We start from the raw sequence: 26,102 nt of genomic DNA on the forward strand, positions 1-26,102 counted from the left end.
ATGCCCTGACAGTGCTCGCGCTGCTCAGCCAGAGCCTCATGGATTATTCACTTGCTGTCAGTTATTTCTGTTCAAGCTCTGAAAAAATAATGAGCTGGTTGAGTAGGAAAAGCCCCAGAGATTGGGGGAGTGGGATGAACAGGCTGTCTCTGCTCACCCCGTGTTTGCAGCCCATTATGGCTCCAGCTCGTCACCTGTGGCTCCAGAGCCTCCTGCACCTCCTCTCCCATGGCAGCCACGGAGGCTTTCTATCCCCGGGGGGGCCACCACGAAGCTCTGCCACCCCCCCATCCAGGCTGGCAGGTCCCTCTGGCTTTGGCCAGTGTGGTGCTCCCCTCTCCTTTGCCAGCATCAGGCTCTTTTTTTTTTTTCTCCTGGAGCATCCCACTGCCACATGCTGAGCCACTGCTGGAACAGAGCCAGCCTCTTGCTGCTGCTGCAAAATGCCCCTTCCCGTGAAATCAGGCATTAGTGGGCGATAACCTAGAGCCCCTCAATCTTTAAACCCAGATTATCTTTCCAAAGGCTTCAAAGTTTTCTGCCACGTCACTGCATTTAGGTGCAGCTTTCTCTGGAAATGCAGGAATAGGTGTTTTAAGGCTCTGTGGAAATGTGTTCCTTCCCTATATGTGAATTTCTGCACATCTGCAGCCCTGAAACCTCCTGAGGAGAAGTGGGTACCCCCAGGGCTGGGGACAGTGGGTGGTAGGGACCAGAGAAGTTCTGGGCACCCAGCAGGGTGATGGGGAGGGACCTGCTCCGGGAGACGTGGTGCTGGTGAGCTGGGAGGGTGGCGATGACCAAAGGGACGTGAAAAGGGTGGCAATGTGGGCAGGAGAAATGCTGGGACAAAGGCTGGCAGCCACTGTTCCCTGCCAGTGAGGACGGGGCCTGCCGGGAGCCAAGTGTGCTGCCTCCCTTGCAGCATCCCCGGTAAAGCGGAGGGTGGATGGAGGATGCAGCTCTGCCCCATCCACGGGCTCTGTGCCTCGGGAGAGGGTTGGGGTGGGAGGGGGCTCCAGACATGTGCCCACAGCCCCATGTAACCCCACCATCAGCTCGGTCCCATGACAGGCGAAATGATGAGGGGGGCTGTGTCCCAGAGGCTCTGGGGGCTTTGCTGGTGCCTGGTCAGACCCCAGGGAGCCTGGGTTTGGGAACAGCCCCCAGACAGCGGGCAGGAGGGCTCCCAGGTGGTTACCGCTGGGGTTAATCAGCCTCAGAGCCCCAGAGGACAGCGGGCAGAGGAGGCGATGGTCCCTGTTCCCAGCTTGGCCACTGCATGGGGCTGAGGTGGGGATGCAGCCCCCTGGCCTGTGGCATCACTCCTGCATCTCCTCCATGCGCTTGTCCCACCGGGATGGGGCAGGCGGGACTTTCTCAGGGCAGATCTTCCTTGTCCTGGGAAACCCTGCGATGCCTCAGTGAAGTCTTGGAGATACGCTGGAGCTTTTCTGCAGCATCAGGATTTTTACTGGGAGGGAACCAATCAAAGGCTGAAATGTAGCAGGAAGGTGATGGACACATCTGGGACAGGCTTTAGGAGTGCTGCTGCTGCACCCCGAATGGCAGCGTGAGCCCCGCCTGATGCACTCCTGCCCACGAGCCCTTAGGGTGGTGCGGTGGGGGTTTCATGGAGATCCGGCTCTGCATCTGCCACGTCTGCCAGCCCCTGGTTCGAGGGGTTTTCCATGGCACAGTCCCTGCTCCAAAAGATTGTCTCCGGTTGCATTTTGAGCTCCCTTCTCATAATGCATTGCCCTCCCTGTTCTGTCTCCTTGGGGCAGTTGAACTCCCTAAGGCATCAAAGAGCAGAATCATCCCACCATGGCTCTTCCCACCAGCACTGGAGCAGCCACCTCGATTCGCCCTGTGCAACAAAAAGGGGAAGAACCCCCCCAGCAGGCAGCGATGCTCCCCCAGCCTGCCTCTGCCTGCTCCTGCCTCCCGATTTCCTAAGCCAGGGTGGCTACCTTGGTCTTCAACCTTGGAGGAGGTTCCCTCCACGGGTTTTCAGGACACAGAGCAGGGACACCACAGCTCACGGTCCTGGGGCTACAGACCAGCGTGTCTGCAGTGAAAATACAAAGGCTGGCACGGTCACTGGCCAGGGAGTGCTATGCCTCCCAGGGAACACGGCACAGATAAAAGCCAGCTGCTTTTTTAAAAAGAAAACCCTGAAACCTGTCCCAGAAAATGTGGCTTTCTCATTCTGGAACCAGTATCGTAACAGCCCTGTGAGAACCAGAAACATTTGGAGGCAGAGCAAAATGTTGACTTTTGGTATTTTTATGGGGATATAAAGTTTTTCACAGGAAGCAGCAACTTTCTGTGAAAAGCATTTCTCCATCGCAATCTATTTTCTTTGGAAAAAAGCAGGGCTTTTGGGGTTGGAAAAGGACTTTTGGTTCCACCAGGCTCGTAAACTTGTCCTGTGCTGGTGGGAGGGGATGCTGGGGAGGGCTCTCGCTGAACACCCCCAAGCCTGAGCACCCAGCCAGGCTTCCCCCATCCATCCCGTGGCATCCTAAGGGACACAGGACCGTTGTACTGAAACCATCGACGTGGGAGTCCCCAGGCGCTGGACCAGGTGTGTTTGCGCTCCTCCGGCCGTGCCAAAAGCCACGCTTGTGGGGCAGACGTCTTGCCCAGCACCAGCACTCAGCCCGTGCGTGAGCGGCTCCTGGAGATTTAAAAGGAAGAATAATCAGCAAAGAAAAGATTTCCAGCTGTCAGGAGAGCAAAACTCAACCTAAAAAAAACCCCACAAAACCACCTAAAATCCAAGGAATGCATTGTATATATCAGCAAAGCCAGAAATTCCTGCAAATAAAGGGCTGGAAGGCTCCGCTGACCGGGCTTGCCACTTCCCCGCATCTGCTCAGCCAGACGCTTGAAAGCTTCACCTCCTTCTGGCATCTGTTTCCAAAATAAATTGTAACATCCTACCTTGGGCTCCTGCCATCCCCAGCTGGATCTGGCTTTATTTAGAAAGGGAAAAGTGCTTTCTCCACGGATACCTCACTTAGAAAGGGGTTTTGCTCAGCCATTTCACCAAGCCCGGCTGCTGGGCCCAGGGCAGTCACGGCTGTTTCTGGCTGAAAGACTGAAACTTCAGGAATGCTTTAGGAATCTGAAAAGGCAGATTTGGGAGGAAATCCACCGTAGCAGGCAGTTTCAGCTGGGAACACAAGCTGTCGCTAATGCTGGAGGACACCCTGCCTGTATAAAGGCTAAAGAGGGGATCCCAGCATTTCCACGGGTGCTAAAGTGTTCCTCACCCCTTGGTGCCGGAGCCAGACCCCAGCCAGCGCCTGGTGGGACTCGTTAGCACTGGGGTGTTGAGAGAGGCTTTCCCCCCAGAGAGGCACGCTGACAAGTTACCAGCAGAAGTTAAAGGCTAAGAGGCATCAGGAGTGCGATGAACAGGCGCGGCCGAATCTCATCCATCCCTGTGTTTTTCCTGGAAAGCCGTGCCGCCAGTTGCAGCCCTTTACAAGGCCAAGTGCTCGCTGTCCCGCTGGGGCTGCAGGAGAGAGGAACGCCATCGGTGGGATGGGGGAACGCCGGCAGCAGCCCCTCCCCAGCGTGCTGGGAGCTCTTTTCCACCTGACATTTTCCACCAGGGGAAATGGGGGATGCAGGTGGGCTGCAGTGCCCGGTGAGCCCCCTGCCCTCCCCTGCTGCTGCCCCTCCCAGAGGCGCTGTGAGCCCAGCCAGGCATCAGGGTGAGATGCTAGCTGCTCCTTGCTGGCTGGGTCTGTCCTACCAGCTTTTTTCTGGGACCTGATTTAGGCTGGTTTGGTGGGAGTAGCCCCCCAGCTATGGGCAAACCTTCTGGGTTCAGTGCTCAGCTGTGCTCTGGGTTTACCAGCTGAACAACCCCTGCTGCTGTGCAGAAAATCCTCCCGTTCCCCAGAGCATGGTAGAGGGTACAGACCAACTGTGTTCCCTCTTGCTAGCCAACAGGCAAGGAACTTGGGAAATGGGCTGGCTGTAAGGACCCAAAATGGGACAGGGGAGAGCCGAGACCCCACAGCCGCAGCCCAGCTGCTGAGGCTTGCTTGGCACTCTGCTCCCTCCTCTGCAGCACCATCCTGCTCCCAGGCTCGTGGCCATCACCCCAGTCAACACCAGTCAGTCCCCCGTTTTCCAGCTTGTGCAGCACGGATGAAGAGAAAGCCTTTGGGAAAAATCCTCAGGGAAACACAGGGTCTGCTGGGATGTGTGGCCAGACAGCTTCACTCCAGTGTCTCTGCAGACTTAAGAGCCAAGGATGTGGCCATGCTGTTGGTCCCTCTGCTCCCCCAAAAGACACCGAGATGTGGCCACTTTCCATGACCTACAGCCTGTGCCCAGCCCTGGTACCACCGATCCCCTTGTTCCCCCCCCGGCCAGCCCGGGCTGGGGGGGCTGTGGCTGCTGACCTCTCGCTGGGGGTCGCGCCCCGCTGCTGGCCCCAGCGCTGGAAGCCTCTGCCGAGCTCTGGGAAGTGATGTGCCTCCAAACCAGGCGTCTCAGCTCCCTCTAGGGCCAAAGGAAAGGAAAAGGCGCTTCCAAAAGTTGCTCCACCTGCTCCTAAATCCTCAGCTGGAACGGGGCTGTGGAGGGTCCTGGCCCTTGCTGGGGCTGCGGTGAGAGGTTCGGGCAGAGATGGGGCATTGGGGCCCCTAATGCTGGTGATGCCGGTGGCTGCCAACGCGGGGTGAAGCCAGCCCGAGCCGAGAAATGCCAGAACCCTGTGCTCAAATATTCCTGTTCCACCAAGAAATAGCTTGAGTAAAGGCTTGGGCAGTGCTCAGACATTCGCAGCCTCCAAGGGAGGAAAAAGCCCAAGCAGGGTCCCAGGGCCATGTCCACCTGCCCTGCGCCCTCCTGCCTGCTCCCTGAGCCGGACTAGAGCATGTCATGGGTGGAGGTCGAAGCAAACCTCATCTTGTTTGTCCCTTGTCCCCTTCCCCTGCACAGCAGGAATGGGGGCCTTTGCTCCCTTGTGTGGTCCCAGAGCCAGAGCTGCCTGCAGCACCCAGCGCTGGGGCCTTTGCCAAGCACAGGGGAGAATGAGGATGAGAGGGGATGGGACCAGCACCCAGCATCCTACCCCACAGCATCCAACCCTGCACCCGCCGAACATCCAGGAAACCTGGGGGGTCCTTGCGGGCCAGCGCGGAGGACTGTGGCCCTCCTGGTGAGCAGATGGGGATGACGGCCACAAAGGAAATAGCTGTTTTCTGGCAGACCTGAGACCAGTGGCCGGCGGAGGGAGGAAGGGGGCCTCCGAACTTGCCCCTTGGGAGCTCCTCGCCATGTGCAGTGGCTCCGTTCCCAGGCTGAGCTCTCATTTCCTATCGTAAACAACTGCATCTCCTTTCCCTTCAGCTCCCACCGGGCCCACACCGGAGCCGTCCGGCACTGCACACCATGCTGCCGCCCCCCGGCTCGCTCCTGTGGGTGGGCTGTCCTCACCGGGGAGCAGACCCACGGGCTCAAGGTGCTCACAGAGGAAGAAAAACCCTAAAGAAAATAAAAAGGCAATAACGGAGCTTCCTTGGGACCTTTATAGACTAACAGGGTTTATGGTGTTTGTGCCATGTCCTTTTTCACTCTTTTTTTTTTTTTTTTTCTTTTTCCTGTAAGTGGAATTGCCAGGGCTGTCTGTCTCGTAGTGGCTCTAACGAGGGCAGCCAAATGAATGCCCAAGCACCTCGTTAGGACCCTGCCAGGGCTGGCACGTGCCTAACAGAGATAATGTCTGAGCAAAGTGTCCACAGCTGGGGAGGGAAAGGACTGGGCACTGGGCAGAGGAGTCTCCTACTCAGAGCATCCCAAGGGGCAAGTGTCCAATGCCTTCCCCAGGCTGCAGTGAAGCCCTTGGAGGTGATGTGCACCTCGGGGTTGCAGAGCCCCTCTCCCCGCCTCCCTCTCCCCCCACCCTGCATGCACAGGCAGATGCACGTGGGGTTTTTGCCAGCCTCTCTCCCCTCCATTGGCAAAGCTGCCTTGTTGAGCAAGAGAGACCTGACGAGATTTCCATGAACAAACTTCCTGCAGGGAGCAAAGGGCAGAGGGACTGCATCCCTGCCTGACCACCACCTCCTGGGGAGGTTCGGACACCGAACGGACCACTAACAGTGGCTGTGGGGAGGAGGAGGAGGGCAAGTCCAGGCTGAAGGAGGTACCTGGGTGGGGGGTGAGGTGTGGGGTGCAGGACAGGGTGTGGGCCATCCTTGTAAGAGGCTGTCACGGCTTCTTGTGTCACTGCTTGTGTGGACACATCTCATGTGCTGGTCCCTGGGCAGGGTGGGAGCTGGCCTGGTCCTTCAGCTTTCCCGGCTCCCCAGTCCTGCTCTGCCCACAGGCGATGGCAGCCACAACGGTGACCGATTCTGGGGGCATGAGGATCATCACGGAGGTCATCCCGGCCACAGACCCCCGAGCAGCCCAGTTGGCCTCCAGCTCCGGGCCACCCACACCTGCTGTATCATCATTTCAAGTCAAAGGCTTCAGAAGGGCTCAGCCCAAGGCACTGGGGGTGAGACACAGTGTCCCGGGGGGATGGGGCACCTCGGGGACCGAGTATCCCCAGGGACTGTGCTGCTTGAGGTTGTCCTTGGCTGGGGCGGCGGTGACGGTTGGGACCAGCTCCTTTTGCCAGCTCATGCCACTGTGCCAAGCGGCAGCACGCCCAGCTGTGCCCAGTCCCTTCTTGGCACTGTGGGGCACAGCCAGGACGCGGTGTGGCCATGGGATCGGGTTGGGTGTGGCTAACAGCAATGGTGACACCCATCCTTTGCTGGTGCTGGCAGACGGGCAGCACTTTGGGCTCAGAGTGACTGGGGGGATGCCTCTCCCCCATCCTTCCCTAGACCATCCACATCTTCACTGGGATCATCCATGTCTGCTTCGGGATCATCCTGACAGCGTCACAGTACAGCACCCCTTCCCTCCCTGTGGCTAGTGGGGTCCTCTTCTGGCTCGGGCTCCTGGTAAGCAGGGATATGCCTGGCCTTCCTCACCATCTTATGAGGACAGGGGGATCTCGGTGGATCAGGGCACAGATCCACTCATCACCAGGGCCTCCTCTTAGACCCAGATACTCTAGCTGTCCCCTTTGGGGATGGAGTGGGTGTGCATGCAGCCCCAAACACAGCTGGAGGGGCACCGGGACATGCAGGGCGGGTGCCTTGCTGCTGACACCCTTCTCCTGTTTTCCGAGCAGCTCCTGGTCTCAGGCTCTCTCCTCGTGGAAAGCGAAAAAAGGGATAGCATCTTGCTGGTAAGGGGGTCCCCTGCGGTCAGGCTGGCAGGGACAAATTATTCCCCCCCATTGCTTCTGCAACTCCTGCCCCTTCCAGCGGCTGGCAGGACCCCTCCACAGCCTAGATTCACACCACAGGGTCTACAGCAAGGCACTGAAAGTGTGTCACACCCTCAGGAGGTGCTCAGCAACCTCCCCATCAAGCAGGGGTGGTGGTGGGGCAATCTTCCATGCTTCAGGGCCTCGTGGAGTCAGTCTCGGATGATGGAGACAAAAGGCATCACGGAGGGTGGCTGCCCTGGTTGGCTTGTCCAGGAGTATATTTGATCGGAGTTGAATAATCCAATTTGGAGGCACCCCTGCTCAGACAGCTCAAACAGAAAGCCCCAGGCAGCCTCTCCCTCCACTCTGTGGCACCTCATGGGGGTCTTGGCAGGAGCAGAAGGGACATAGCTGCTGATGGCTGATGAGAAGTGACCCACACAGGTGAAGACCTGCTGCATCGTCAATATGGGGGTCATCCTGAGCACGCTGGTGGCCACTCTTGTCCACACCACGGCCATCACTCGCAACATCCCTGGCTGCGAGAATAAGCCGTACTATCTGAAACCTGACTGGTGCTTCGATGCTGAGAACAAGGTAGAGCCTCCTGGTTCATGCTCAGGTGGTGGGTCCAAGCCTCCTGTCACTGCATGGGACAAGCAAACAGGGCGATTGCTACACAGGGGAAGGGGACGATGGGTGCTGCCAGGGAACAGGACCTGCAGGACCTTTCCGCTCTCCTCCCTACAGATGGTGAGCAACGGGCTGGATTCCATATTCATCATCTTCAGCCTGCTGGAGTTCTGCGCGGCGGTGGCGGCCCTGGCCTTCGGCTACGATGCCATCAAGCAGCATGACTACACACGCATGGTGAGGGGGCCCTGTTGCCTGCCAGAGCCCTGAGGGCACGTGGGACACTGGCTCTGGCGTTTCAGCAGCAGCATGGCAGCATCATCCACCCCCTTCTTTCCTCTGAGGGGCCGCCCCAGGCTGGTCGCCCACAGGGGCTTCTCTGCATGACCCCAAAAGCAGAATTTCCCCCTTTTCCTCTCCCAGGCGCTGTAGCCATGGCCAAGCTGGCAGCCGTCCCCTGTGAAGAACCACTGTGTGCCCCTGCCCTGCTGCAGCCAAGGTGCTGGAGCCGAGGGGGGTCCCCGGTGCCTCACGGTGGGGCTGGCCAGGGCCCTGCGGGGCCTCAGAGCTCTCAGCACCCCAAGCCAGGCCGCTCACCTCCGCGCCTTTGCCCCCCAATAAAGGCCTCTCCCCCCAGCCCAGCCCACGCGTCTCTCCGGCGCTCCCTCAGGGGCTGGCGGCCCTCACACTGCGGGGGCTGCGGCGGGAGCTAGAGGGCACCGGGCACGGGCCGCCGCGACGACGCGATAACAGGCACGCCGACACGCCTGCCCGGCACAAATATGGCGGCCTCCGCCCGGCAGCGTCAGGGAGGCGGGAGGTGTTGCCCGGCACTAACATGGCGGCCGCGGGCTCAGCGTGGCTTTCCTGCTGGGCATGCGTATGGCGGCGGCGCGTCTCTGCCGTCATCACCGGGCGCCGCCGGGGAGGGGGCAGCGTGTAGAATGGTGGGGGAGTGCGGGACGGCCCCGGGCCCGGCCCCCGGCCCCGAGGAGCCCAGTGAGGCAGTCCCGGCCCTGGCCCCGGCCCGGCGGCGTCGGAAAGCCTCCAAGAAACGGAAGGAGGCAGCGGTGGCGGCCATCCCGCGGGGCAGACCCAAGTCGGGGCGGGTGTGGAAGGACCCCGGCAAAAAGAGGTGGGCACAGGGTGGGGGGCTCAGGCCTCGGGGCGGGGGGAGACGCTTTGGGGTGGTCTCTGGTGGGAACAGGGGTGTATGGGGGTTCTTGAGCTCGGGGGGAAGCTCTGCGGGTGTTTTGGGGGGACAGGGCCGTTTGGGGGGTGGGTTGGCCCAGGTAGGGCTGCTTTGGTTGGGGCAACGGGGGTGGTTCGTAGGGGGACTGCGGAAGGACCCGGCGGGGACTGGGCTGTTTTGGGGGAGTCCTGAGCCGAGGGGAAGGTTTGGATGGGATATCGAGGGGTGAGGCTGCTGCAGGAGGCTCTGAGCTGGGGGAGTTTCACAGAGTTCTGGCCCGAGGAGTTTCCGGAGAGGACCTTGAGTGGGCAGGGGGTCTGTGAGCCATGGGGGGTGCAGTTTTCCCTCCTCCAGCTGCTGACCTGGCCCATCTGCCTGCCCAGGTTCTCACACATGATCCAGGACAAGGCCCTTCGCACCTCCTGGGCACGGAAGATGAAGGAGCGGCAGGAGAGGAAGCTTGTCCGGGACCTGGCACGGCAGCTGCAGGAGGGGAAGCAGAGAGAGCGTGAGGTAACAGGGCTTGGGAGCTGGGCCTGGGGCTCAGGACCCTGCAGGCAGCATCACCCAGCCCCTCTGTGCCTGCTGTCTCCATGGGGCAGTGAGCGTGCAGCACTGGCCCTCCATGGGGCGGGTTTGCCGGGGAGCCAGGGACTCTGCTGTCCCAGCCCTCGGCTGGAGCTACCCGCTCCCTTTGCTAGGGCGAGCTCAGGGCCACATTGTGGAGCTAGGCCGTGAGCAGAGACTTTTTGCCTCTCTCCATACACAGCCGTGTGTCTCTGCCCACATCCTGGGCTTCTTGGCCATGGCATTATTGTGGCAGAGCCCTGTGGGCTGAGCACAAACCACACGGCTGCCCTTCCCCTGGGCAGTTGGGACAGTGAATTCCTTGTCATCGTGCCAAATCCAGGCTGCGACGGTCACGTGCTGCAAGTCACTGACTTGGAATAAACCCAGTCGGTCAGTTTGAGCCTTGTGCTGGGGAGAAAAGCGCTGCGGGTTTGGCTTTGTGCAGCAGATTTCGTGCTTGGGCAGGTGCTGCTTGTGCTGCCATAGCCATGCAGCTCCCTGACCGGTGTCGGCATCAGCTGGTTTGGGTTTAAGGCCAGAGGGAGGGAGGGAGGGACCTGCAGGGAATGTTTTGATGCTGCTTTCACAGGAGAAGAAGCGGCGGCGGGAGGAGAACCTGAAGCGGCGCTTGGAAAACGAGCGGAAGGCGGAGATTGTCCAAGTGGTGAGTCAGGGCCCCGTTCCTAGCGGAGGGCACTGTGGTGGCCCAGCAGACCCAGCAGCCTCCAGACCCTGGGTACTGGCCTCCAGTTTGCTCCAGTTCTTCTCCCTGGCTCCTCCTTTCAAGGATGCTGTGAGCAGCACTGGGAGGACTGGGGAGATCCAACTAAAGCCAGCTTCAGCTGGAGGGTGTCTCTGCCGAGCAGGCAACCGGTGTCCTGCAGGGTGGGCTGGGAGGGACAGCTTCCTTTCCAAGCCTGAGAAAACCAGAACTGAGGCTGCCCCGGGGATGGTCGGCACATGGGGTGATAGAGCGACGGAAACATGGCACTGATGTGGATCCAGGCATACAGTGCTTTGAGGTTGTGGCTTTTCCATCTGGAAGAGACCTGGGAGCTCGTGGAGGGTGCAGTGAGGAACTGCACAGCCACACGGTGATAGTGAGAATGTGGTATTGCCTGTCACCTCTGACATGAGATCTGGGGCAACTGGGAGATGTTTCCAGGGAGGAGTTTTAGGATAAATCTGATCAGTTGCCAGATGGCTTTGTGTACACACTTTGATCCTCGCTACGTCTGCTGCTTCAGCAGTGGGAGGGAGAAGATCCCATCCTGCAGCTCTGTGGAGGGGCTGGGCTCTGGCTGGGACCGTGCCGCAGGGGTGGGAGGCAGGGAGCTCTGCTGTGCCTGTCCCGCCTGCCTCCCCAGTGCCTGAAAGCCCCCTCTCCCCACCCCCCACCCCCCCCCCCCCCCAGATCCGGAACCCACTGAAGCTCAAGCGAGCAAAGAAGAAGCAGCTGCGGCGGGTGGAGAAGAGGGACACGCTGGCCCTGCTCCAGAAGACACCTGTGCAGCGCAAAGCAGCCAAGGAGTGAGACAGGAGATGGGGCACTACAGTGCCTGGGCAGCCGGGGTTTCTGTGTGTCCTGCACCTCTCCAGGCGTGCTTCCTCGGCTCGGTGGGCAGGAATCACTGCCCAGGCCCTCGGTGTTGGACAGACCGCAGGACAGAGCTGGGGTGGTGTACGCAGTGCCGTGACCCACAGGAACCAGCTGCTGGATCCCCGCTGCCTTGGGAAGTTGTGTTGCTGATGGCCACGGGCTGGAAGGAGAACTGCTTCACCTGCCCAGATCTGCTTTTTCTTTATAAAGATGACTAGGAACTGACTTGGGCTTGTCTCCAATGGCTTGGAGGGGCTGATGGCTCCAGCTTGGGGCCTTCCCTCTGCTGAGGCAGATCTCCCTCAGCCTTCCTGGGACTGCAGAGTGCCATAGCCCCTGAGGATTTCCTTCCTCAAAAAGAGGTCTCTTCCCCCCTGTGAATGAGCCCTGGAGCCTGTAACGAAGGGAGGGGGCACATCTCTGCTGCATGGTGCAGCACAACCTCCTGTTGGCCTTCTCTGGAGGTGCTGGGGTGCCGCAGGGTGGGTTTGAGCGGGGCTGGGAGACGGTGGGGAGGCAGCTGGAAGGCAGGCGCTTGGGGTGGGAAACCCACACAGATCTCTTCACCTTGGTTTTTCTTGTTTTATGAACGCCCTTTTCTGTGTCCAGCCTGCTGTGAGCCAACCCAGTGGGGTGGGGGGCCAAGGGTGGCCCCCAAACATGAGGCTGTGGGGAGCAATAAGCCCTTGCTTGCACTGGGGGGCCCTGGTGTGGGTTGGCAGGGTGGTCCCCGGGCCCAGGAGCTTCGTCCTGGGCTGGGGACAAGCTGGCAGCTCCAGGATGAGCAGTGGCTGTGGGGGGAGCTGGCCTTGCGCCCCCCGAGGCAGAGCATAGCAGAGGGGTGGGTTAATCGTGGGCTGGGAGCGTCACAGGGGATTCCAGTGGGGCGGTGCAGCGCTTCCCGTTTCACCCACTGAGTAGGAGTTGGGGTGGGGGGTGGCAGCCCCTATGGAGGGGGGCAGGGGGCCTGGCAGGAGCTGTGGGGTGCAGTGGGGTGGCTGCCAGCGTGGCCGGGGTCATCGGGCAGGAGGGTTCTGCACTCGCTGCTCTGCGTTAATGAGGTTAATGATTGCCGAGGCAGCCTGGAGCCCTGCCTCTCCCACCCACGCCCTCCCCAGCGCCGCAGCACCAGCCCAGCCTTTGCCCCAGCCCGGTAAGAGGGGCCTTGGAGCCCACCCGTGTGGCTTTGGGGCTTGCAGGCACCCGAGGCTTTGAGGGGGGGCTGCTCTCCTGGCAGGGCGTACGTGGGTGAGCTAGGCACCTCCTCCTTGGGCTGGGGCCAGCATTGTGCTGGGCGCACCGTCAGCTGCCACGGCCTGCCTGCCTCTCTGCGTGCAGGGAACGTGGGGTCTGCACGGGACCGGGGGGCCGTAGCCCCTGCCTGCCTGGCCCTGGGATGCGGAGGAGGAGGAGTGTGGGGCAAGGGGACGGTGGGTGCTGAAGGGGTGTCTTTGTGGGTGTTGCTGCTGCTGGGCAAGTTTGGGGGGCTGCTGGTGCTGGGTGTGGTGATGTGTGTTGGGCGCGGGGGGGGGACACACGCCACGGAAGGAGAGATGCTAGTGGGACTGGTTGGGCTACAAAGCGCAACGTGTGATAGCCAAGTCCTGTGGCGCCGTGTTAGAATCCCTTGGGACAGTCCCCTACTGCCAGCCCATGGTGGCCCCCTCCCTGGGCGAGGTGACCCCGTGGCCCGGGTGTGATGCTCATCTCCATCCCCAGGTGCACCATGGTGGAGGTAACGGTGACACCGCAATCCTCGCTGGCCGATCGGCCGGTGCGGGTGCTGGTGCGGGGACTGTCCCCCTCACAGCTGGTCACCCTGCGGGCATCGCTGACGGATGAGCAGGGCGAGTGCTTCCAGGCGCGCGCCTTCTTCCACGCCGATGGGGCGGGCGAGGTGGACCCAGGGCGCCATGCCGCTCTGGGTGGCAGCTACTCCGGCCTCTGGCCCATGGGGCTCTTCTGGTTCCTGCAGCCCGACACCCTCTTCCGACGGCTCATCAAGCGGGATGTGGCCGGTAGCCCCTTCGTCGTCCGCCTGGAGGTCTTCGATGGCCTCCACCTGCTCCCTGTGCCCCAGGACCAGGCGCTGGCTTCCTGTGAGGCCGAGCGGTGGTACGTGGGTCCTGGCACGCAGCGGGTGCCCATCCGGGAGGGCAGGGTCCGTGGAGCCCTCTTCTTGCCACCTGGTGAGCAGGGGGGTGTGGGGACCCCTGAGCTGCCCAGCCAGGTGGGACCCCGGGGGGGTGGGGTGGCACCGGTGGCTCCGCTGCTCTCAGCGGTGATGATCTCTCCCTGGCTTCCCACAGGACCGGGACCTTTCCCGGGGGTGATCGACCTTTTTGGGGGCGCAGGTGGCCTCATTGAGTTCCGCGCAGGGCTGCTGGCCAGCCGGGGCTTCGCCGTGCTGGCGCTGGCCTTCTTTGCCTATGATGACCTGCCCCGCACCCTGGCCCAGCTTGACCTGGAGTATTTTGAGGAGGCAGCTGAGCTGCTCCTCCGGCACCCCAAGGTGAGCCCTGCAGCATGGTGAGTGGCACCACATGAGCAGGTGTGTCCTGGGGACATCCTGGTGAGTGGGATGTCCTGGTGAGCAGGGACATCCTGATAAGCACGGTGTCCTGGTGACCAGGGACGCCCCAGCGACCAGGGATGTCCTGGTGACTGGGGACATCCCAGTGATGTCCCAGCAAGTGGTGCTGCCAGCTGGCTCCATTTCGCCCTCCCTGCAGGTGCGAGGCCCTGGCCTGGGTGTTGTCGGCGTCTCCAAAGGAGCAGAGGTGGCCCTGGCCATGGCCACCTTCCTGCCACAGGTAGTGGCCACGGTGTGGATCAACGGCACAGCCTTCCTTCACGGCAACCCACTGGTCTACAAGGACCTCCGCATCCCCCCTATCCCCTACTACGCCGAGCGCATCATCTTCGCCGAGATGGGGGCCCTGGACAACTCTGCCATCTTCTCTGACCCCCGGGACCCTGCACACAGCGCCTCGGCCATCCCGGTCGAGAGGGTCCGGGGGAAGGTCCTCTTCGTGGTGGGGGAGGCTGACCGCAGCATGAACAGCAAGCTCTTCGCCCAGCTGGCCATGGCACGGATGCCACCAGAGAGCTGCCGCCTCCTCTCCTACCCTGGGGCTGGCCACTTGATCGAGCCCCCCGGCTCGCCCCTCTGCAGTGTGTCCAGCCTGCGGCGCGCTCCCCGGCCAGTAGTGTGGGGGGGCGAAGCCCAGCCCCACGCCAAGGCTCAGGAGCACTCGTGGCAGGAGATTGTCCAGTTCTTGGAGGTCCACCTGGGCCCTGCTGCCACCATGAAGCTGTGATGGCTGCGGGGAAGGTGGGAGGAGAAAGGGGGTTGCCGGGGGCTGCCCTCAGCCTTGTTGCCCCACTCAATAAAGTCCACCCTGCCCGACAGCGCTGCCTGGTCCTGCCTGTGCTCAGGGCTGGGGGCACCACGTCCTGGCGGCGGTGTGTGGGAGCACCCCAGTGTGTCTATAAGGTACATCTATAGGCACATCCATGGCTCAGGGGGTCATGCGGGGCTCTCTGTGGCTGATACTGCTTTTTGAGGGGTTTTCTGAAGGTTTTTAGGGGGGGCTATGGCTAAACTCTTGGCTGTGCACACCCTGTCGCCGTGAGCCGGGGTTCTGTGCTGTGAGCCGGTGGGAGCTGATGCAGTCCCCGTCCCTGCACCGAGCTGGGGGTGGGTTTTTCCCTGGGAATGCCAAGGACAGCGGCTCCTCGGAGGCAGGAGGGTTGTAAATCCCCAAAACATGGAGGCTGGCAGCTTTAACTGGGATGGAGGATGGCAAATGGGTGTCTGGGCGCACGGATGCCTGGCACATGCTGGGGCAGGGTTTGGGAGCTGGGCGTGACCGTCACACTGGCAAGGGGGGGAGGGGCAGCAGGGGTGGTGACTCAGTTTAATTTCCAATAATGATAAGACCCAGAAGGGAAACATCTGAAGAGGGAGGCAGAGGGACGCCACAAAGAGCTCAGCAGCCACCCAAGGGGACCAATGTCCTCCCCGTCCTGGGGTCCTGGCAAATCTCAGCTCTGGCTCCCCACTTGCCGTCCTGTGGGGACCTCTGGGATGAGCACCGGGGGGCTTGGGACCCCCATGGCACAGCTGGCAGCATCACAGCCACACTTGCTCTAGGGTGAGGGCAGCAGCCAGGCAGGCAGGAGAGGGGTGCCAGGGAGCACCCTGGAGCAAAGTGATGGCTGGGTAGGGGTGGCCTGGGGACCCCTGGCCCCACACCACGCTCGGGGCAGCAGTCTCGATTCTCCACTGCAGGAGTAGCTGCTCCGACTCCTCGCCTCCGTGGGACAAATTGTTCTTGGAAGGACTTTTGGTTCCCCTGTGGCTCTGCCAGGGAGGCAGAGCCGGGGCGTGCAGCCACCGGGGGGGTGATGTGGGGACACCTGTCCCATTCCCTGGCCCCCAGACCTCACCGAGGCTGTGCTGCCGTGCTGCCCCGCTCCCTCCGCAGGCTGCCGGCCCCATGGCTGCCCTGGCAGCAACGTGTCCATCAGGGAGCCAGATGCCACCGCTTTCCCCACCGGCTTGCGGCAAACGCCAAGGCTGCGTGGCAAGCAGGGAGGTGGGCACACACTAGCCCCCTTCTCCCACCCAGATGGCTCAGTCCGGCGTGTCATCCTGACTGGTGCTGTCCCCACTCCCCATCTGCACAGATAGTTTCTCCTGCGGTGGGACAAACTGTTTCTTTGAACAGCTCTCGGTTCCTTCCCGGTCACCCTGGCACGGCTGCGGGAGGTGACCGTGGGGCCAGGGCAGTGAGGTCGCTGGTGGCACGGGAGCGAGGAGCCCTGGGCAGAGCTCGTACCCCCGCCACGGGGCAGGAGGCACCGGTCATCTGATGTCCCCCACCGCGTCCCAGAGGGCTGGCTATAAATCCACAGCCCCAGCGCCAACCCACGGAGAGCCTGGCGCTCCGGCCTCACTCACCGCCCCCGCCATGGGACAGAGCTGCTCCTTCCTTCTCCTGCTGCTCCTCCTGCCCCCGGGGCTTGGAGCCACCTTCTCGCTCCTGCGGTACCGCTACGACTGCGGGGACCACGGCATGCAGCTGCTGGCGTACCCCACCCGCGGCCGCACCGTCCGCTTCAAGGTCATGGGTAAGTGGGGGGCAGGCGGGTGCAAGCCCCCTCCCTGGCTCATGGGTGCACCCCGGGGTTTCCCCCAAACCCCAGGGCGCTGGTGCCCTGGTGGGGTGAACCCAACGGCTCAAATGAGCTTTTGGCACGGGGAGGGTATCTGTGCACCTGCCTCCCTGGGGAGCATCGTGGCACCTGATTGTGCCCCCTCACCCCCTGCGGTGTCCCCTCAGACGAGTTTGGCACTCGCTTTGACGTGGCCAACTGCTCCATCTGCCTCCACTGGCTCAATGCTGGGGCGGACGGTGCTGTCATCTTCTCCTCCGGCTATGAGGGCTGCCACGTCCTGGTGAAGGTGAGGGTGCTGTCCCACTTGTGGTTTTCCCCCGCCCTGGCACCGATAGGCAGGGGGTGACTGTCCCTCCCACTCTGCCGCAGGAGGATCACTACATCCTGAGGGTGCAGCTGGAGGAGACGCTGCTCAGCGGGGTCCTGGCCGCCTCCTACGAAGTCAACATGACATGCCCGCAGCCGGGTGACTACGAGAACCTCATGGATGGCAACGGGCACACCAAGCACCAGACCGGTCGGGGCAACAGTGTCCACCAGACCCAGGCTGACATCCTCGTCCCGCTGTCACAGCCTGGCCTCCTGCACCATGTGTCCCAGTCTGCCCTTGCCCTCCCGGGACCGCAGCTCTCTCCCCAAGCCCACTCAGAGCAGGTTCACCCTGTGGCTCGGACCCAGCCGGTGCTGGCGCGCCCGGGGGTGCAGTCCCAGCCCAGCATGGCTCGCCCTGGCTCCCAGCCCCAGCAGGGCTTAACACGCACGGGTGTGCAGCCCCCAGCCCAGCCAGGGCTCCTGCACCCTGGGGCTCAGCACCAGCCAGGGCTCCTGCACCCGGGGCTTCAGACCCAAAACCAGCCGGGGCTGGTGCACCCCGGAGCTCAGACTCAACCAGGGCTCCTTCGTCCAGGTCTTCAGAACCAAAACCAGCCGGGGCTGGTGCACCCCGGAGCTCAGACTCAACCAGGGCTCCTTCGTCCAGGTCTTCAGAACCAAAACCAGCCGGGGCTGGTGCACCCCGGAGCTCAGACTCAACCAGGGCTCCTTCGTCCAGGTCTTCAGAACCAAAACCAGCCGGGGCTGGTGCACCCTGGGGCTCAGACTCAACCAGGGCTCCTTCGTCCAGGTCTTCAGAACCAAAACCAGCTGGGGCTGGTGCACCCTGGGGCTCAGACTCAACCAGGGCTCCTGCACCGAAGGCTTCAGAACCAAAACCAGCCAGGGATGGTGCATTCTGGAGCCTGGCCCCAACCAGGTCTTCTTCGTCCGGGGCTTATGCCCCCAAACCAGCCGGGGCTGGTGCACCCTGGTGTCCAGTCTGGCTTAACACATGCTGGTGCTCAGACCCAAGCAGGCTTTGTACGCCTGGGAGCTCAGCCCCAAAGCCGGCCAGGCTTAGCTCATCCCAGACTTCAGACCCAATCCCAAACTGGTCTCCTCCACCCTGGGCTCCAGAGCCAGGCTGGGCTGGTACCTCCAGGCCAGGCACGACCGGGTCCAGCGCGCCCGGGACTGCTGTCCCGACCGGGTTTGGTGCGCCCTGGGCTTCAGGCGCAGCCCCAGCTGGGCTTGGTGCACCCAGGGCTGCAGCCCCAACCCCAGCCTGGCTTGTTAGGTCCTGGGCTTCAATCCCAGTCCGGTCTGCTGCAGTCCACAGCTCTCTTCTACCCCTCGGCAGGGGCAGGTAAGCCGGTGTGGTGGGATGGAGGTGTGCTGCTGGGGCTAGGTCCCCCGCCTCCCTGGAGCCACAGGTCACAGCCAGGAGGGGATGCTCGGGGCGGGCAGGAGGATGCTTTGGCAGGGGGCTGCTTTGGTGGGCGGCTCAGGGCAGTGTACCCCCTCTGCCGGCCCAGGCACCCAGCTGACACGGGAGCAGTGCCAGGTGACTGCAGGGAGGATGCCGTGCGTGGCCCCGCAGGGCCGGGAGGCATGCCTGCAGGCGGGCTGCTGCTATGACGACATGGACCGCATCGCACCCTGCTATTACGGCAACACAGGTAGGCTGCTGGGGGGGTCCCTGGGGACACCCCATCACTGAGCGCCTTGGCCAGCACCTGCTGGGGTGGAGAGAGGGGTTGCAGGTCCCCACGGCTCAGGCTGATGGAGTCACTCCCCCGTGCTGCAGCCACCGTGCAGTGCCTGCTGGATGGACACTTCGTCCTGGTGGTGCCGCGGGGCCTGGCCACCCAGCCCTACAACCTGGACAGCGTACGCCTCGCCAGCACCCAGGCCGGCTGCGAGCCCATCAGGGTGACAGACACCTTCGTGATGTTCCATTTCCCTGTCACACAGTGTGGCACCACTGTCCAGGTGGGAGTGTGACATCCCTCCCCTTCCTGAGACACCCTCCCCAGCCACTGAGAGCGCAGGTGGGGACCCCGACCCTGTGTGCATGTCCACCCCAGGTGATTGAGGACCGGCTAATCTATGAGAACCAGCTGATCTCCACCATTGATGTCCAGGGGTCTCCCCGCGGCTCCATCACACGGGACAGCACCTACATGTAAGGGGAGGGTGGGCAAAGCTGGGCAGAGAGCTGGGACCCCCCCCTCAACAAAGCCTGTTCTGCTCCCCCTCTGCCTGCAGCACCCCCGGAGCAGCTCCCCCCATCCTTGCTCCTGCCAGTGCTTGGTGCTGGGCCAGGGACCCCTGCAGCAGATGCCCCCTCCTCCTTGGGCTGGGGGCTGGAGGGCATGGGGGGCATCCAGGTCTGCTCTGCTCCCCACAGCCTCCAAGCTCGCTGCATCTACAATGCCAGTGACCTCCTGCCGCTCCGCATGGAGGTGGCCGTGCCCCCCACCTCCACCCCCCTGGCCATGCTGGGGCCGCTTGGGCTCCAGCTGCGCATTGCCACTGGTGAGCAGCCCACCTGTGCCCCCCCATGCCCACCCCCCTCAGCCTGCTCAGCCTCTCATCCTTCCCGCAGACGAAAGCTACGGCTCCTACCACCCCGATGGAGACTACCCCCTGGTGAGGGTGCTCCGGGACCCCATCTACGTGGAGGTTCGCCTCCTGCAGAAGACGGACCCTAACCTGGTGCTGGTCCTGCACCATTGCTGGGCATCCCCCAGCACCGACGCCACAGCCGAGCCCCAGTGGCCCATCCTCGTGGACGGGTGAGCAGAGCAGGACAGGAGGATGGAGACAGGAGGGGTCACCCACACCAACCACGGGTCTCTATCTTCTGCCCAGGTGCCCCTTCACAGGTGACAACTACAGGACCCAGCTTGTGCCTGTGGGACCGGCCTCACCGCAGCTGCCCTTCCCCAGCCACTACCAGCGCTTTGTCATCTCCACCTTCACCTTTGTGGAGCCACCCTCCATGGCGGTGCTGGAGGGAGAGGTGAGGGGAGCAGGCATGCCCTGGGGTAGCACCCAGGGGACTGGCCATGGACTTTGGAGGTCCCCAGTGTCGGCAAACCCCCCCAAAACCCCCTCTCTGGCACTTTTCCTGACCAGCCTCCCCCCCGGCTGCCCGTGGTGCTGGCACAGCACCGCTGCCCTGTGCTACTCTGCTCCCAGACCACGGTCTGTAATGGCAGCAGGAACCCACACTGCTTGGGGCTGGAGGGTCAGGTTCCTTCCCCTTCTCTGGGACCCCCAGCACCATCAGGTGCTGATGCTGGCCCACCCGTGGCTTCCAGGTGTACATCTCCTGCAGTGCTTCCGTGTGCCACCTGGCACAGCCCGAGCCCTGCCGGCCCTCCTGCCAGCTGGGGGTGCCCTCACGTAAGTCTGGGTGCTGCCAGCTCCGGCCTCAGCAGCTGGCCGTGGGGGGCCACCTCTGCCTGCCCCAGCTTTCCACACTGACCCCCTGTGTCCCTCCCAGGAGCACGTCGGTCTCTGGGGGACAGGACAGCTGAAGCCATGGGCATAGTCACCTCCCAGGGACGCATCATCTTTCCAAAGGTCCCCAAGCTGCGGCCAGGCTGAGCCCAAAGGCGCTGGGTGAGCACCCTTCACTCCCTGAACTGCTCCTTCATCCCAGCTATAACTCACTCTCCTCCTCCTCCTCTTCCTCCTGTGCAGCTCCTGCCTCCAGCCAGACGCTGCCTGACATCTCTGGGGCAAGCTGGAAAAATAAACCAGTGCATAGCACAGCTCAAGCCGCAGGCTGCAGTGGCAGTTTGTCTCTGGGAGATGGGAGGCAAGAGGAGGGGCCCCTGTCCCTCCCAGTGCTTCTGCCGGCTCTGTCAGGCCTGCTCTCCTCTCTGCTATACCCCAGCCCTTCACAGGAGCCTTCCTTACCCCTGGGACAGGAGGGGCTGGCACACACGGCTACGGTGAATAGTTCTTTATTTCCGTAATGAAACTAGATAACTGCTTACAAAACCTGCACAGTCCTCCCGCCCTCCCTCCCTCCACACATCCCCACCACAATCCCGGCCACAAACATCCACCAGCACCAGGGCTGGACCTTTTTGTTGCATCAGTTACAACCACAGAATCTAAAGTCAGGAAAAGACACACACAAAACTGGAAAAAAAGAAAACTAAAACAACAAATCCATGAAGCACGGGGAAGGCGACATCTAACTTCCCCTCTGCCAACAGCTACAGCAGGGGAGCCTGGAGAAGTAATGAACTGGCCTGCCTCCCCCCAGCCCCGATACACCCTCCCGCCCTCCCACCCCAACTCCCAGCACGGCAGCAAGACCCTGGCCCCACGTCTGGGGCTACAGGCTATAGAACTTCAGGCTCCGGTCCATGCCCGTCGAGGCAATGAACTTGGCGTGGTGGCCGAAAGCCACTCCTGTGGTGAGGCCACTGTGCTCTGGGGAGGGAAGAGAGCCCGTGGTTACGGCACCGAGCGGAGCTGGCCCCTGCCTCCTCTCTGCTGCGGGTGGCACGGGCAGAGCCCGGCCATCCCCACACCTGCCCATGCTGAGGAGGCCAAGAGCCGGGGGCTGGGCAGCTGTGGGAGGGTCTTGCTGCAAGCAGGGGCGCTGATAGGGTGGGTAGTGCTTTGCACCCCACAGCTCGTGCTGCGGACCCAGGAACCACCTCCCCACCTGCCTCAGCCCTCTTGCAGCCGCAACTCCTCACCTGTGAAGTGGAGGATTTCTGTCCACTGCTTGCAGATGTAAATCTGGACATCCGTCCCGCCCAGGGCCAGGTAGGTGCCGCTCTGGTCAAAGATGAGAGACTTCACCTGTGGAAGAGAAGTGAAACGGCACTTCAGGTCTTCAGATCCGGCCCAGGAAGCTGCAAATGGCCCCTTGGGGTGCTGGCGGGGGGCAGCACCTCTGTGTCAGGCTCCCCCAGAGCAGAGGAGCATAGTCAGAAGCAGGTCTGGGATGGTGGGCACCAAGGGGAGCTGCCAGCCTGGCCGGCCAGGCCCATTGCAGGGGAAAAGGGGATGGTCACACACCTCAAAGTTATTGTCCAGCTGCAACGTCTTGAAGTTCTTGAGCTTACGCAAGTCCCAGAGCTTGACAGAGGAGTCGTCCGCTGCCGTGGCCAGGTAGTAGCCGTTCTCAGAGAAGGCGATGCTGGTGATGGGGCCCGAGTGCCCCGGAAAGTTGGCCACATTGGTGCGTTCCTGGGGATACGGCAGTTAGAGACAGGCAGGGAACAGCAGCACCCTCACAGCCAGGAGAGCAGATCCTGGCAACCACAGCTGGCCAGGCAGGCAGCTGGTATCAGCCTGCTTCAGAGTTAAAATGCAGGTGGGTGAACGGCGTCTGCGCCGCTTCCACATGCTCTGCGGACCTGCCAACAGCCAGGGCCACTCCTGCACTGGAACTCCAGCGCGTCGCCAACGCGTGGCTGGCACTGACAAATTTCACAGCTGCGGGACTGAGCGAGGCCCCTGCATCCAGCACAGACTCAACCTGCAGCAGAGCTGCCTGCAAACCCTCCTGTTCCTCACGGATTCTCCTGGGGACACAGCAAACACCTTCTCATCACAAGACAGCCCCCACCACCAGCTACGATGCCAGAAGTGGACACTCTTGAGCTGAAGCTTTGTATTTTTGGAGAAAACCTCAGAAGAGGTTCCCCAAAGTCCCACTCCAGCAGACACACTCCCTGTCCCCCTCCACACACTCAGGGCCAGCCCTACCTTCAGATCCCAGATCTTGATCTGAGAGTCCATCGTCCCTGTTCCAAAAATGAGCCCGTCCGGGTGGAACTGGGCACAAGTGAGAGCTGCAGAGACACAGGGAGAGATTCGGAGAGTTGGGGAGACTTTCTTTGTTACCAGGGTCCCCCCCCGATGAGTTCTTGTGAAATCCAGGAGCCCAGGGGAAAATTCCTTCCCACAGGCTTGCAACAGCCCCCAGGGGTGGGAATAGTCAAGCTATAAGCCTTACCACAGCCAGAGCTCTCATCTGTCACCTTGGTGAGGACACGTCCTGTCTGGATATCAGAGAAAGCCCAGTACTGGAAGACAGGAACAGCGCGTTGAGTACAGAGTTGAGAAGCAGGGTCGGGGTCTGTGGCCCAGGTCTGGGTCTCACCTGGTCATCAGAAGAGCTGAGGAGGTAGTCGCCTGTCGCGTGGAGGCTCAGCCCCGTCACAGAGCCCTCATGGGCACGGACAACCTGCACACACGAGGCGTTGGGCACAGACCAGATCCGGATAGTAGCATCAGGAGAAGCTGAGAACACCAAGTCCTAGACAGGGACGAGGCAGGAAAGTTAACATCAAAAGACCTTCACCTCTCCGTTGAAGAGAGCTCCCTCCAGGCAAGAACCAGCCCGTCACCAGTCTGCAGGAGGTGGAGACACCCGCAGAACCAAGCACCAGAAAAGGGCCTGGAAAGCCCGACAGGGCAGCCTGGCTGCAAGGGAAGAGGCTGAATGTGGGTCTGAGCACACCTGAGACGGGTGGAAGACAACACTGGTAACCTTCTTGGAGTGCCCCTTGAGTGTTGCCAAAATCTGCTCCGAGCTCTTGTCAAAGACGATGACATTTTTATCAGCCCCACCTGGAAAACAAAGCAGGGAGTGATGAGAAACGGGAGTCTACAGCCAGCCAAGTCCAAGCCCATCTTTCCTGGGGACCACCCTCCTGAGAAGCTTTGCCATGAGGCAAGAGAATCCCTCATGCCCCTCACCCCAGCTCTATCCCCCACAAAGCAGAGAAAGGGACCTGGTTCCAGGCAGCCACAGGCTTTTAGTGGACACCACAGTCCCACAGCAGAGGCGGCTCCTTACCGGTGAGGATCTTGTTGGTATCGGAAGGACAGAGGTCCAAGGCAAGGATCCCTGGGATGCTGGCACTATGCAGCCCCTGCAGGAGATAGGATGCCGGATTAATGCCACAAGAAAATGTTCCCAAAGGGAACTGAGAAGCCCTTGAGGGAGCCCGGAGTGTTTTACTCTGACAGCAGGAGCCTGTGCCACATCTAACACAGCACAGGTCCTTGCTGGCTGCAGCACGGAGAGTCCCAACCCTCTCCCCACACTGCCCAGCAGCAGATCTGTCTGCTGCTGTATTGATGCTGCAAAGCGGCACAGCAGAGGCCCAGGTGCCCAGCTACGTGGGCGTTTTTGAGCCCCCCTGCTCCCCCCCATCATGGCACTCACCACATGCGAGGCGACCTGCCGGTACTTGCTGAGTTCCTCCGGCTTCACCAGCTCCTCTGGAACTGTCTTTCCTCTCTGCAAAAGGAAAGCGGTGTGGAGATAAACATTGGTCTCTTGGGGCACAGCATGTTCTGGCTGCTGTGGCATCTTCAGAGCAGAACGGGGCTGCTTACCTTCTTACGCTCCGTGGTCAGCACCGTAGCCTTGTCTTGAAGCTGCAAAACAAGAGAAGGGTGGTCACAGACTGACCGGGGCTCCCGCGGTGGGAGGCTGGAGAAGAGCTGCTGCTGAAGGCCGTAGCAGTGCAAGTGGAAGACCCCTTACCTTCTGGATGATCTCGGGGGTCATGCCCGCAAGCTCTCCCAGATCCATGGACTCCCCAGCTCCCTGCACAGGACAGAGGAGGGAGCTGGTGACATCCAGAGGAGGAACACAGGGAAAACAAACTGAGACTGGCAGCAGGGAACCAAAGGGAAAAGTGCCAAGATAGGCAGCAGGGACTCACCGCCACATTCGGCTGGGCGGATGGCACTGCCTGGGGCACGATGAGGCCGGCCTGTGGTTTCAGAGTCGCCAAAGCTGCAGAGGCAGAAAAAGGCTGTGAGTTTAACAGGCGCTTGAAAGGGAAAGGAGACTGTGTCCAGCGCAGTGAATGCTACCACGACCATGTGCTACCGGGCCACATGCTGCTCTCCCCTCCACAGCTCCTCCTCCCTGAGGCCCACAGCCCCCACATCACCCCATGTCACCTTCTCTGGCGGCTGTGACCTCCTTGGTGAGCCGAGCAATGACACGGCAAGCGGCATCGTGCTGGTAGAGCGCGTGGGACAGTTCCTGGCGCGTCGTCTGCAGCTGCTGGCGGAGGGTGAAGCTGTGCAGCATGACAGCATCCTAGCAGGATAAGGCAGAGTCAGGCAAGGCAGGGAAACGCATTAGCCCTGGTGCGGGCAGCTGCAGGTGCTCAGCTCCGTTCCAGACATGATCCAGCACTTACCCACTCATCCTGGAGGGCTTTCAGGATGGCTGGGATGCTGGTGGCAGAAGGAGGCTTGGGCCGGATGGGGTGGGCAACTGTCAACAAGACAACATGAACACATCAACCATGTCCTCAACATTTGGTCCCTTCAGACAGCTGCACCCATATCTCTCCACCCTGCGGCCACCTGATCCCTGCAGCTCAGCTTTTCCGCTGCAGCATGCTGATGGTTTGCCTCCCCCAGCTATCAGGGAGAGCACCACTGACCGATCCCTCGGGAAATCCTTCCTCAGGGTGCCAACACCCCACTGGGGACATACAACTCACCCCAGACTGGACATAGTGGCCAGGTTCGGTGGCTGCCCAAGGTCCTTGGCCCCGCATCACCACTTCTCTCCCAACCCTTTGCTTCTGGCCCTAACCTTGCACCGTCACCCACATTAATAAACCCACCGGCACCCAGAGCTCGTGCATCTCCCGACACAGCAAAGCCCCCGGTGCTTCGCCCAGGAGAACCGGCACAATGTCCCCCCGGCACCGCTCGCCCCACCTTTGATGTCGATGAGCTGTTCCTCGGAAAGCGGCTGGTTGTTGACGGGGTCGGTGCCGTTCTCCGCGATGTACTTCTCGATCAGCCGCCGCTCGTAGACATGGTTGGAGACGGGGGAGACGCACGGGTGCTCGGGCACCTCGTTGGAAACTGCGGAGGGGAAGGCGGGAGGGAGCGGGGGTTACAGCACCGCCGGGGCCTGGCGGGTCCTGCCGGCTGCCGCCTGCCCGCCGGGCGCCGGGGAACCCCCGGTGCAGGAACCCCCCCCGGCCCGGTAACCGTCCCCCCCGCCCCTCGGGGCCTTCCCCGCTGCCCCCGCACTCACTGGAGCAGATGAGGGCCATGGCGGAGGCCGGGCGCCCGGCGCTCTCCGACTGCGGCCCACTCCGGTGCCGGTCGCGCCTCCGGTTCTTGTTCCGGTTCCGGGCGGCGCGCTCGGCCGCCGCGACGTATCCAACAGCTCACGCGGGCGCCGCCGCCACCGGAAACGGAAGCGCTCCCGGCCTGCCGCGCGCCGGCGCGCTCCCACCTCCCCGCGGGGGAACGGCGCCTCCCGGCATGCCCCGCGC

At 62.0% G+C, this 26,102-nt stretch overlaps 5 protein-coding genes across 10 annotated transcripts; 4 read left to right on the plus strand and 1 right to left on the minus strand.

The window, feature by feature from the left end:
* The first annotated feature begins 6,036 nt into the window (after positions 1 to 6,036).
* Positions 6,037 to 8,574, plus strand: LOC119155082 (membrane-spanning 4-domains subfamily A member 15-like). Of its 2 annotated transcripts, none has more exons than XM_037403277.1 (7): positions 6,037 to 6,104; positions 6,359 to 6,532; positions 6,867 to 6,986; positions 7,220 to 7,276; positions 7,745 to 7,897; positions 8,051 to 8,170; positions 8,357 to 8,574. In XM_037403277.1, exons 2-7 carry the CDS (start codon positions 6,362 to 6,364, stop codon positions 8,363 to 8,365), a joined length of 630 nt encoding a protein of 209 aa, XP_037259174.1. In that variant the 5' UTR covers positions 6,037 to 6,104; positions 6,359 to 6,361; the 3' UTR covers positions 8,366 to 8,574. The 2 variants fall into 2 exon arrangements, with proteins under 2 accessions (XP_037259174.1, XP_037259173.1); XM_037403276.1 differs by having other exon boundaries at positions 6,047 to 6,175.
* Positions 8,575 to 8,845: 271 nt separating this feature from the next.
* On the plus strand, positions 8,846 to 11,520 carry CCDC86 (coiled-coil domain containing 86). The gene is made up of 4 exons (XM_037402881.1): positions 8,846 to 9,068; positions 9,509 to 9,638; positions 10,285 to 10,359; positions 11,110 to 11,520. Exons 1-4 carry the CDS (start codon positions 8,878 to 8,880, stop codon positions 11,227 to 11,229), a joined length of 516 nt encoding a protein of 171 aa, XP_037258778.1. The 5' UTR covers positions 8,846 to 8,877; the 3' UTR covers positions 11,230 to 11,520.
* Positions 11,521 to 11,625: 105 nt separating this feature from the next.
* Positions 11,626 to 14,707, plus strand: LOC119154893 (acyl-coenzyme A amino acid N-acyltransferase 1-like). 4 transcript variants are annotated; one of them, XM_037402878.1, is made up of 4 exons: positions 11,626 to 11,777; positions 13,015 to 13,484; positions 13,605 to 13,807; positions 14,028 to 14,703. In XM_037402878.1, exons 2-4 carry the CDS (start codon positions 13,022 to 13,024, stop codon positions 14,613 to 14,615), a joined length of 1,254 nt encoding a protein of 417 aa, XP_037258775.1. In that variant the 5' UTR covers positions 11,626 to 11,777; positions 13,015 to 13,021; the 3' UTR covers positions 14,616 to 14,703. The 4 variants fall into 4 exon arrangements, with proteins under 4 accessions (XP_037258775.1, XP_037258776.1, XP_037258777.1 ...); XM_037402879.1 differs by lacking the exon at positions 11,626 to 11,777 and adding an exon at positions 12,318 to 12,448 and having other exon boundaries at positions 14,028 to 14,707; XM_037402880.1 differs by lacking the exon at positions 11,626 to 11,777 and adding an exon at positions 12,455 to 12,543 and having other exon boundaries at positions 14,028 to 14,707.
* Positions 14,708 to 16,271: 1,564 nt separating this feature from the next.
* Positions 16,272 to 20,601, plus strand: ZP1 (zona pellucida glycoprotein 1). 2 transcript variants are annotated; one of them, XM_037402550.1, is made up of 11 exons: positions 16,272 to 16,431; positions 16,644 to 16,765; positions 16,849 to 18,168; positions 18,338 to 18,473; positions 18,602 to 18,786; positions 18,882 to 18,979; positions 19,205 to 19,332; positions 19,403 to 19,592; positions 19,669 to 19,819; positions 20,121 to 20,205; positions 20,306 to 20,601. In XM_037402550.1, the coding sequence occupies exons 1-11, from the start codon at positions 16,272 to 16,274 to the stop codon at positions 20,407 to 20,409; spliced, it is 2,679 nt and encodes an 892-aa protein (XP_037258447.1). In that variant the 3' UTR covers positions 20,410 to 20,601. The 2 variants fall into 2 exon arrangements, with proteins under 2 accessions (XP_037258447.1, XP_037258448.1); XM_037402551.1 differs by having other exon boundaries at positions 16,849 to 18,160; positions 18,330 to 18,473.
* Positions 20,602 to 20,755: 154 nt separating this feature from the next.
* On the minus strand, positions 20,756 to 26,006 carry PRPF19 (pre-mRNA processing factor 19). Its single transcript, XM_037402575.1, has 16 exons — positions 25,859 to 26,006; positions 25,534 to 25,683; positions 25,002 to 25,078; positions 24,757 to 24,898; positions 24,513 to 24,586; positions 24,332 to 24,394; positions 24,181 to 24,222; positions 24,008 to 24,082; positions 23,636 to 23,711; positions 23,297 to 23,406; positions 22,937 to 23,092; positions 22,790 to 22,859; positions 22,540 to 22,625; positions 21,847 to 22,017; positions 21,522 to 21,627; positions 20,756 to 21,249 (listed from the first exon to the last, which is right to left on the minus strand). The coding sequence occupies exons 1-16, from the start codon at positions 25,875 to 25,877 to the stop codon at positions 21,152 to 21,154; spliced, it is 1,515 nt and encodes a 504-aa protein (XP_037258472.1). The 5' UTR covers positions 25,878 to 26,006; the 3' UTR covers positions 20,756 to 21,151.
* Between the last annotated feature and the right edge of the window lie 96 nt (positions 26,007 to 26,102).

This window comes from Falco rusticolus, chromosome 10, assembly GCF_015220075.1.
Source record: "Falco rusticolus isolate bFalRus1 chromosome 10, bFalRus1.pri, whole genome shotgun sequence".
Taxonomy (NCBI): Eukaryota; Metazoa; Chordata; class Aves; order Falconiformes; family Falconidae; genus Falco; species Falco rusticolus.

Coding starts and splice junctions, on each gene's coding strand:
- LOC119155082 (XM_037403277.1), top strand. CDS start 6,362: ATGGCAGCCACAACGGTGACCGATTCTGGGGGCATGAGGATCATCACG. Junction 6,533..6,866: donor CTCAGCCCAAGGCACTGGGG/GTGAGACACAGT, acceptor ATCCTTCCCTAG/ACCATCCACATCTTCACTGG. Junction 7,277..7,744: donor AAAGGGATAGCATCTTGCTG/GTAAGGGGGTCC, acceptor TGACCCACACAG/GTGAAGACCTGCTGCATCGT.
- LOC119154893 (XM_037402878.1), top strand. CDS start 13,022: ATGGTGGAGGTAACGGTGACACCGCAATCCTCGCTGGCCGATCGGCCG. Junction 13,485..13,604: donor AGCCCTCTTCTTGCCACCTG/GTGAGCAGGGGG, acceptor GGCTTCCCACAG/GACCGGGACCTTTCCCGGGG. Junction 13,808..14,027: donor TGCTCCTCCGGCACCCCAAG/GTGAGCCCTGCA, acceptor CCCTCCCTGCAG/GTGCGAGGCCCTGGCCTGGG.
- PRPF19 (XM_037402575.1), bottom strand. Junction 22,018..22,539: donor TCAAGATCTGGGATCTGAAG/GTAGGGCTGGCC, acceptor CCGTATCCCCAG/GAACGCACCAATGTGGCCAA. Junction 21,628..21,846: donor AGCTGGACAATAACTTTGAG/GTGTGTGACCAT, acceptor TCTCTTCCACAG/GTGAAGTCTCTCATCTTTGA.
- CCDC86 (XM_037402881.1), top strand. CDS start 8,878: ATGGTGGGGGAGTGCGGGACGGCCCCGGGCCCGGCCCCCGGCCCCGAG. Junction 9,639..10,284: donor GGAAGCAGAGAGAGCGTGAG/GTAACAGGGCTT, acceptor CTGCTTTCACAG/GAGAAGAAGCGGCGGCGGGA. Junction 10,360..11,109: donor AGGCGGAGATTGTCCAAGTG/GTGAGTCAGGGC, acceptor CCCCCCCCCCAG/ATCCGGAACCCACTGAAGCT.
- ZP1 (XM_037402550.1), top strand. CDS start 16,272: ATGGGACAGAGCTGCTCCTTCCTTCTCCTGCTGCTCCTCCTGCCCCCG. Junction 18,169..18,337: donor CGGCAGGGGCAGGTAAGCCG/GTGTGGTGGGAT, acceptor CCAGGCACCCAG/CTGACACGGGAGCAGTGCCA. Junction 20,206..20,305: donor CCAGCTGGGGGTGCCCTCAC/GTAAGTCTGGGT, acceptor TGTCCCTCCCAG/GAGCACGTCGGTCTCTGGGG.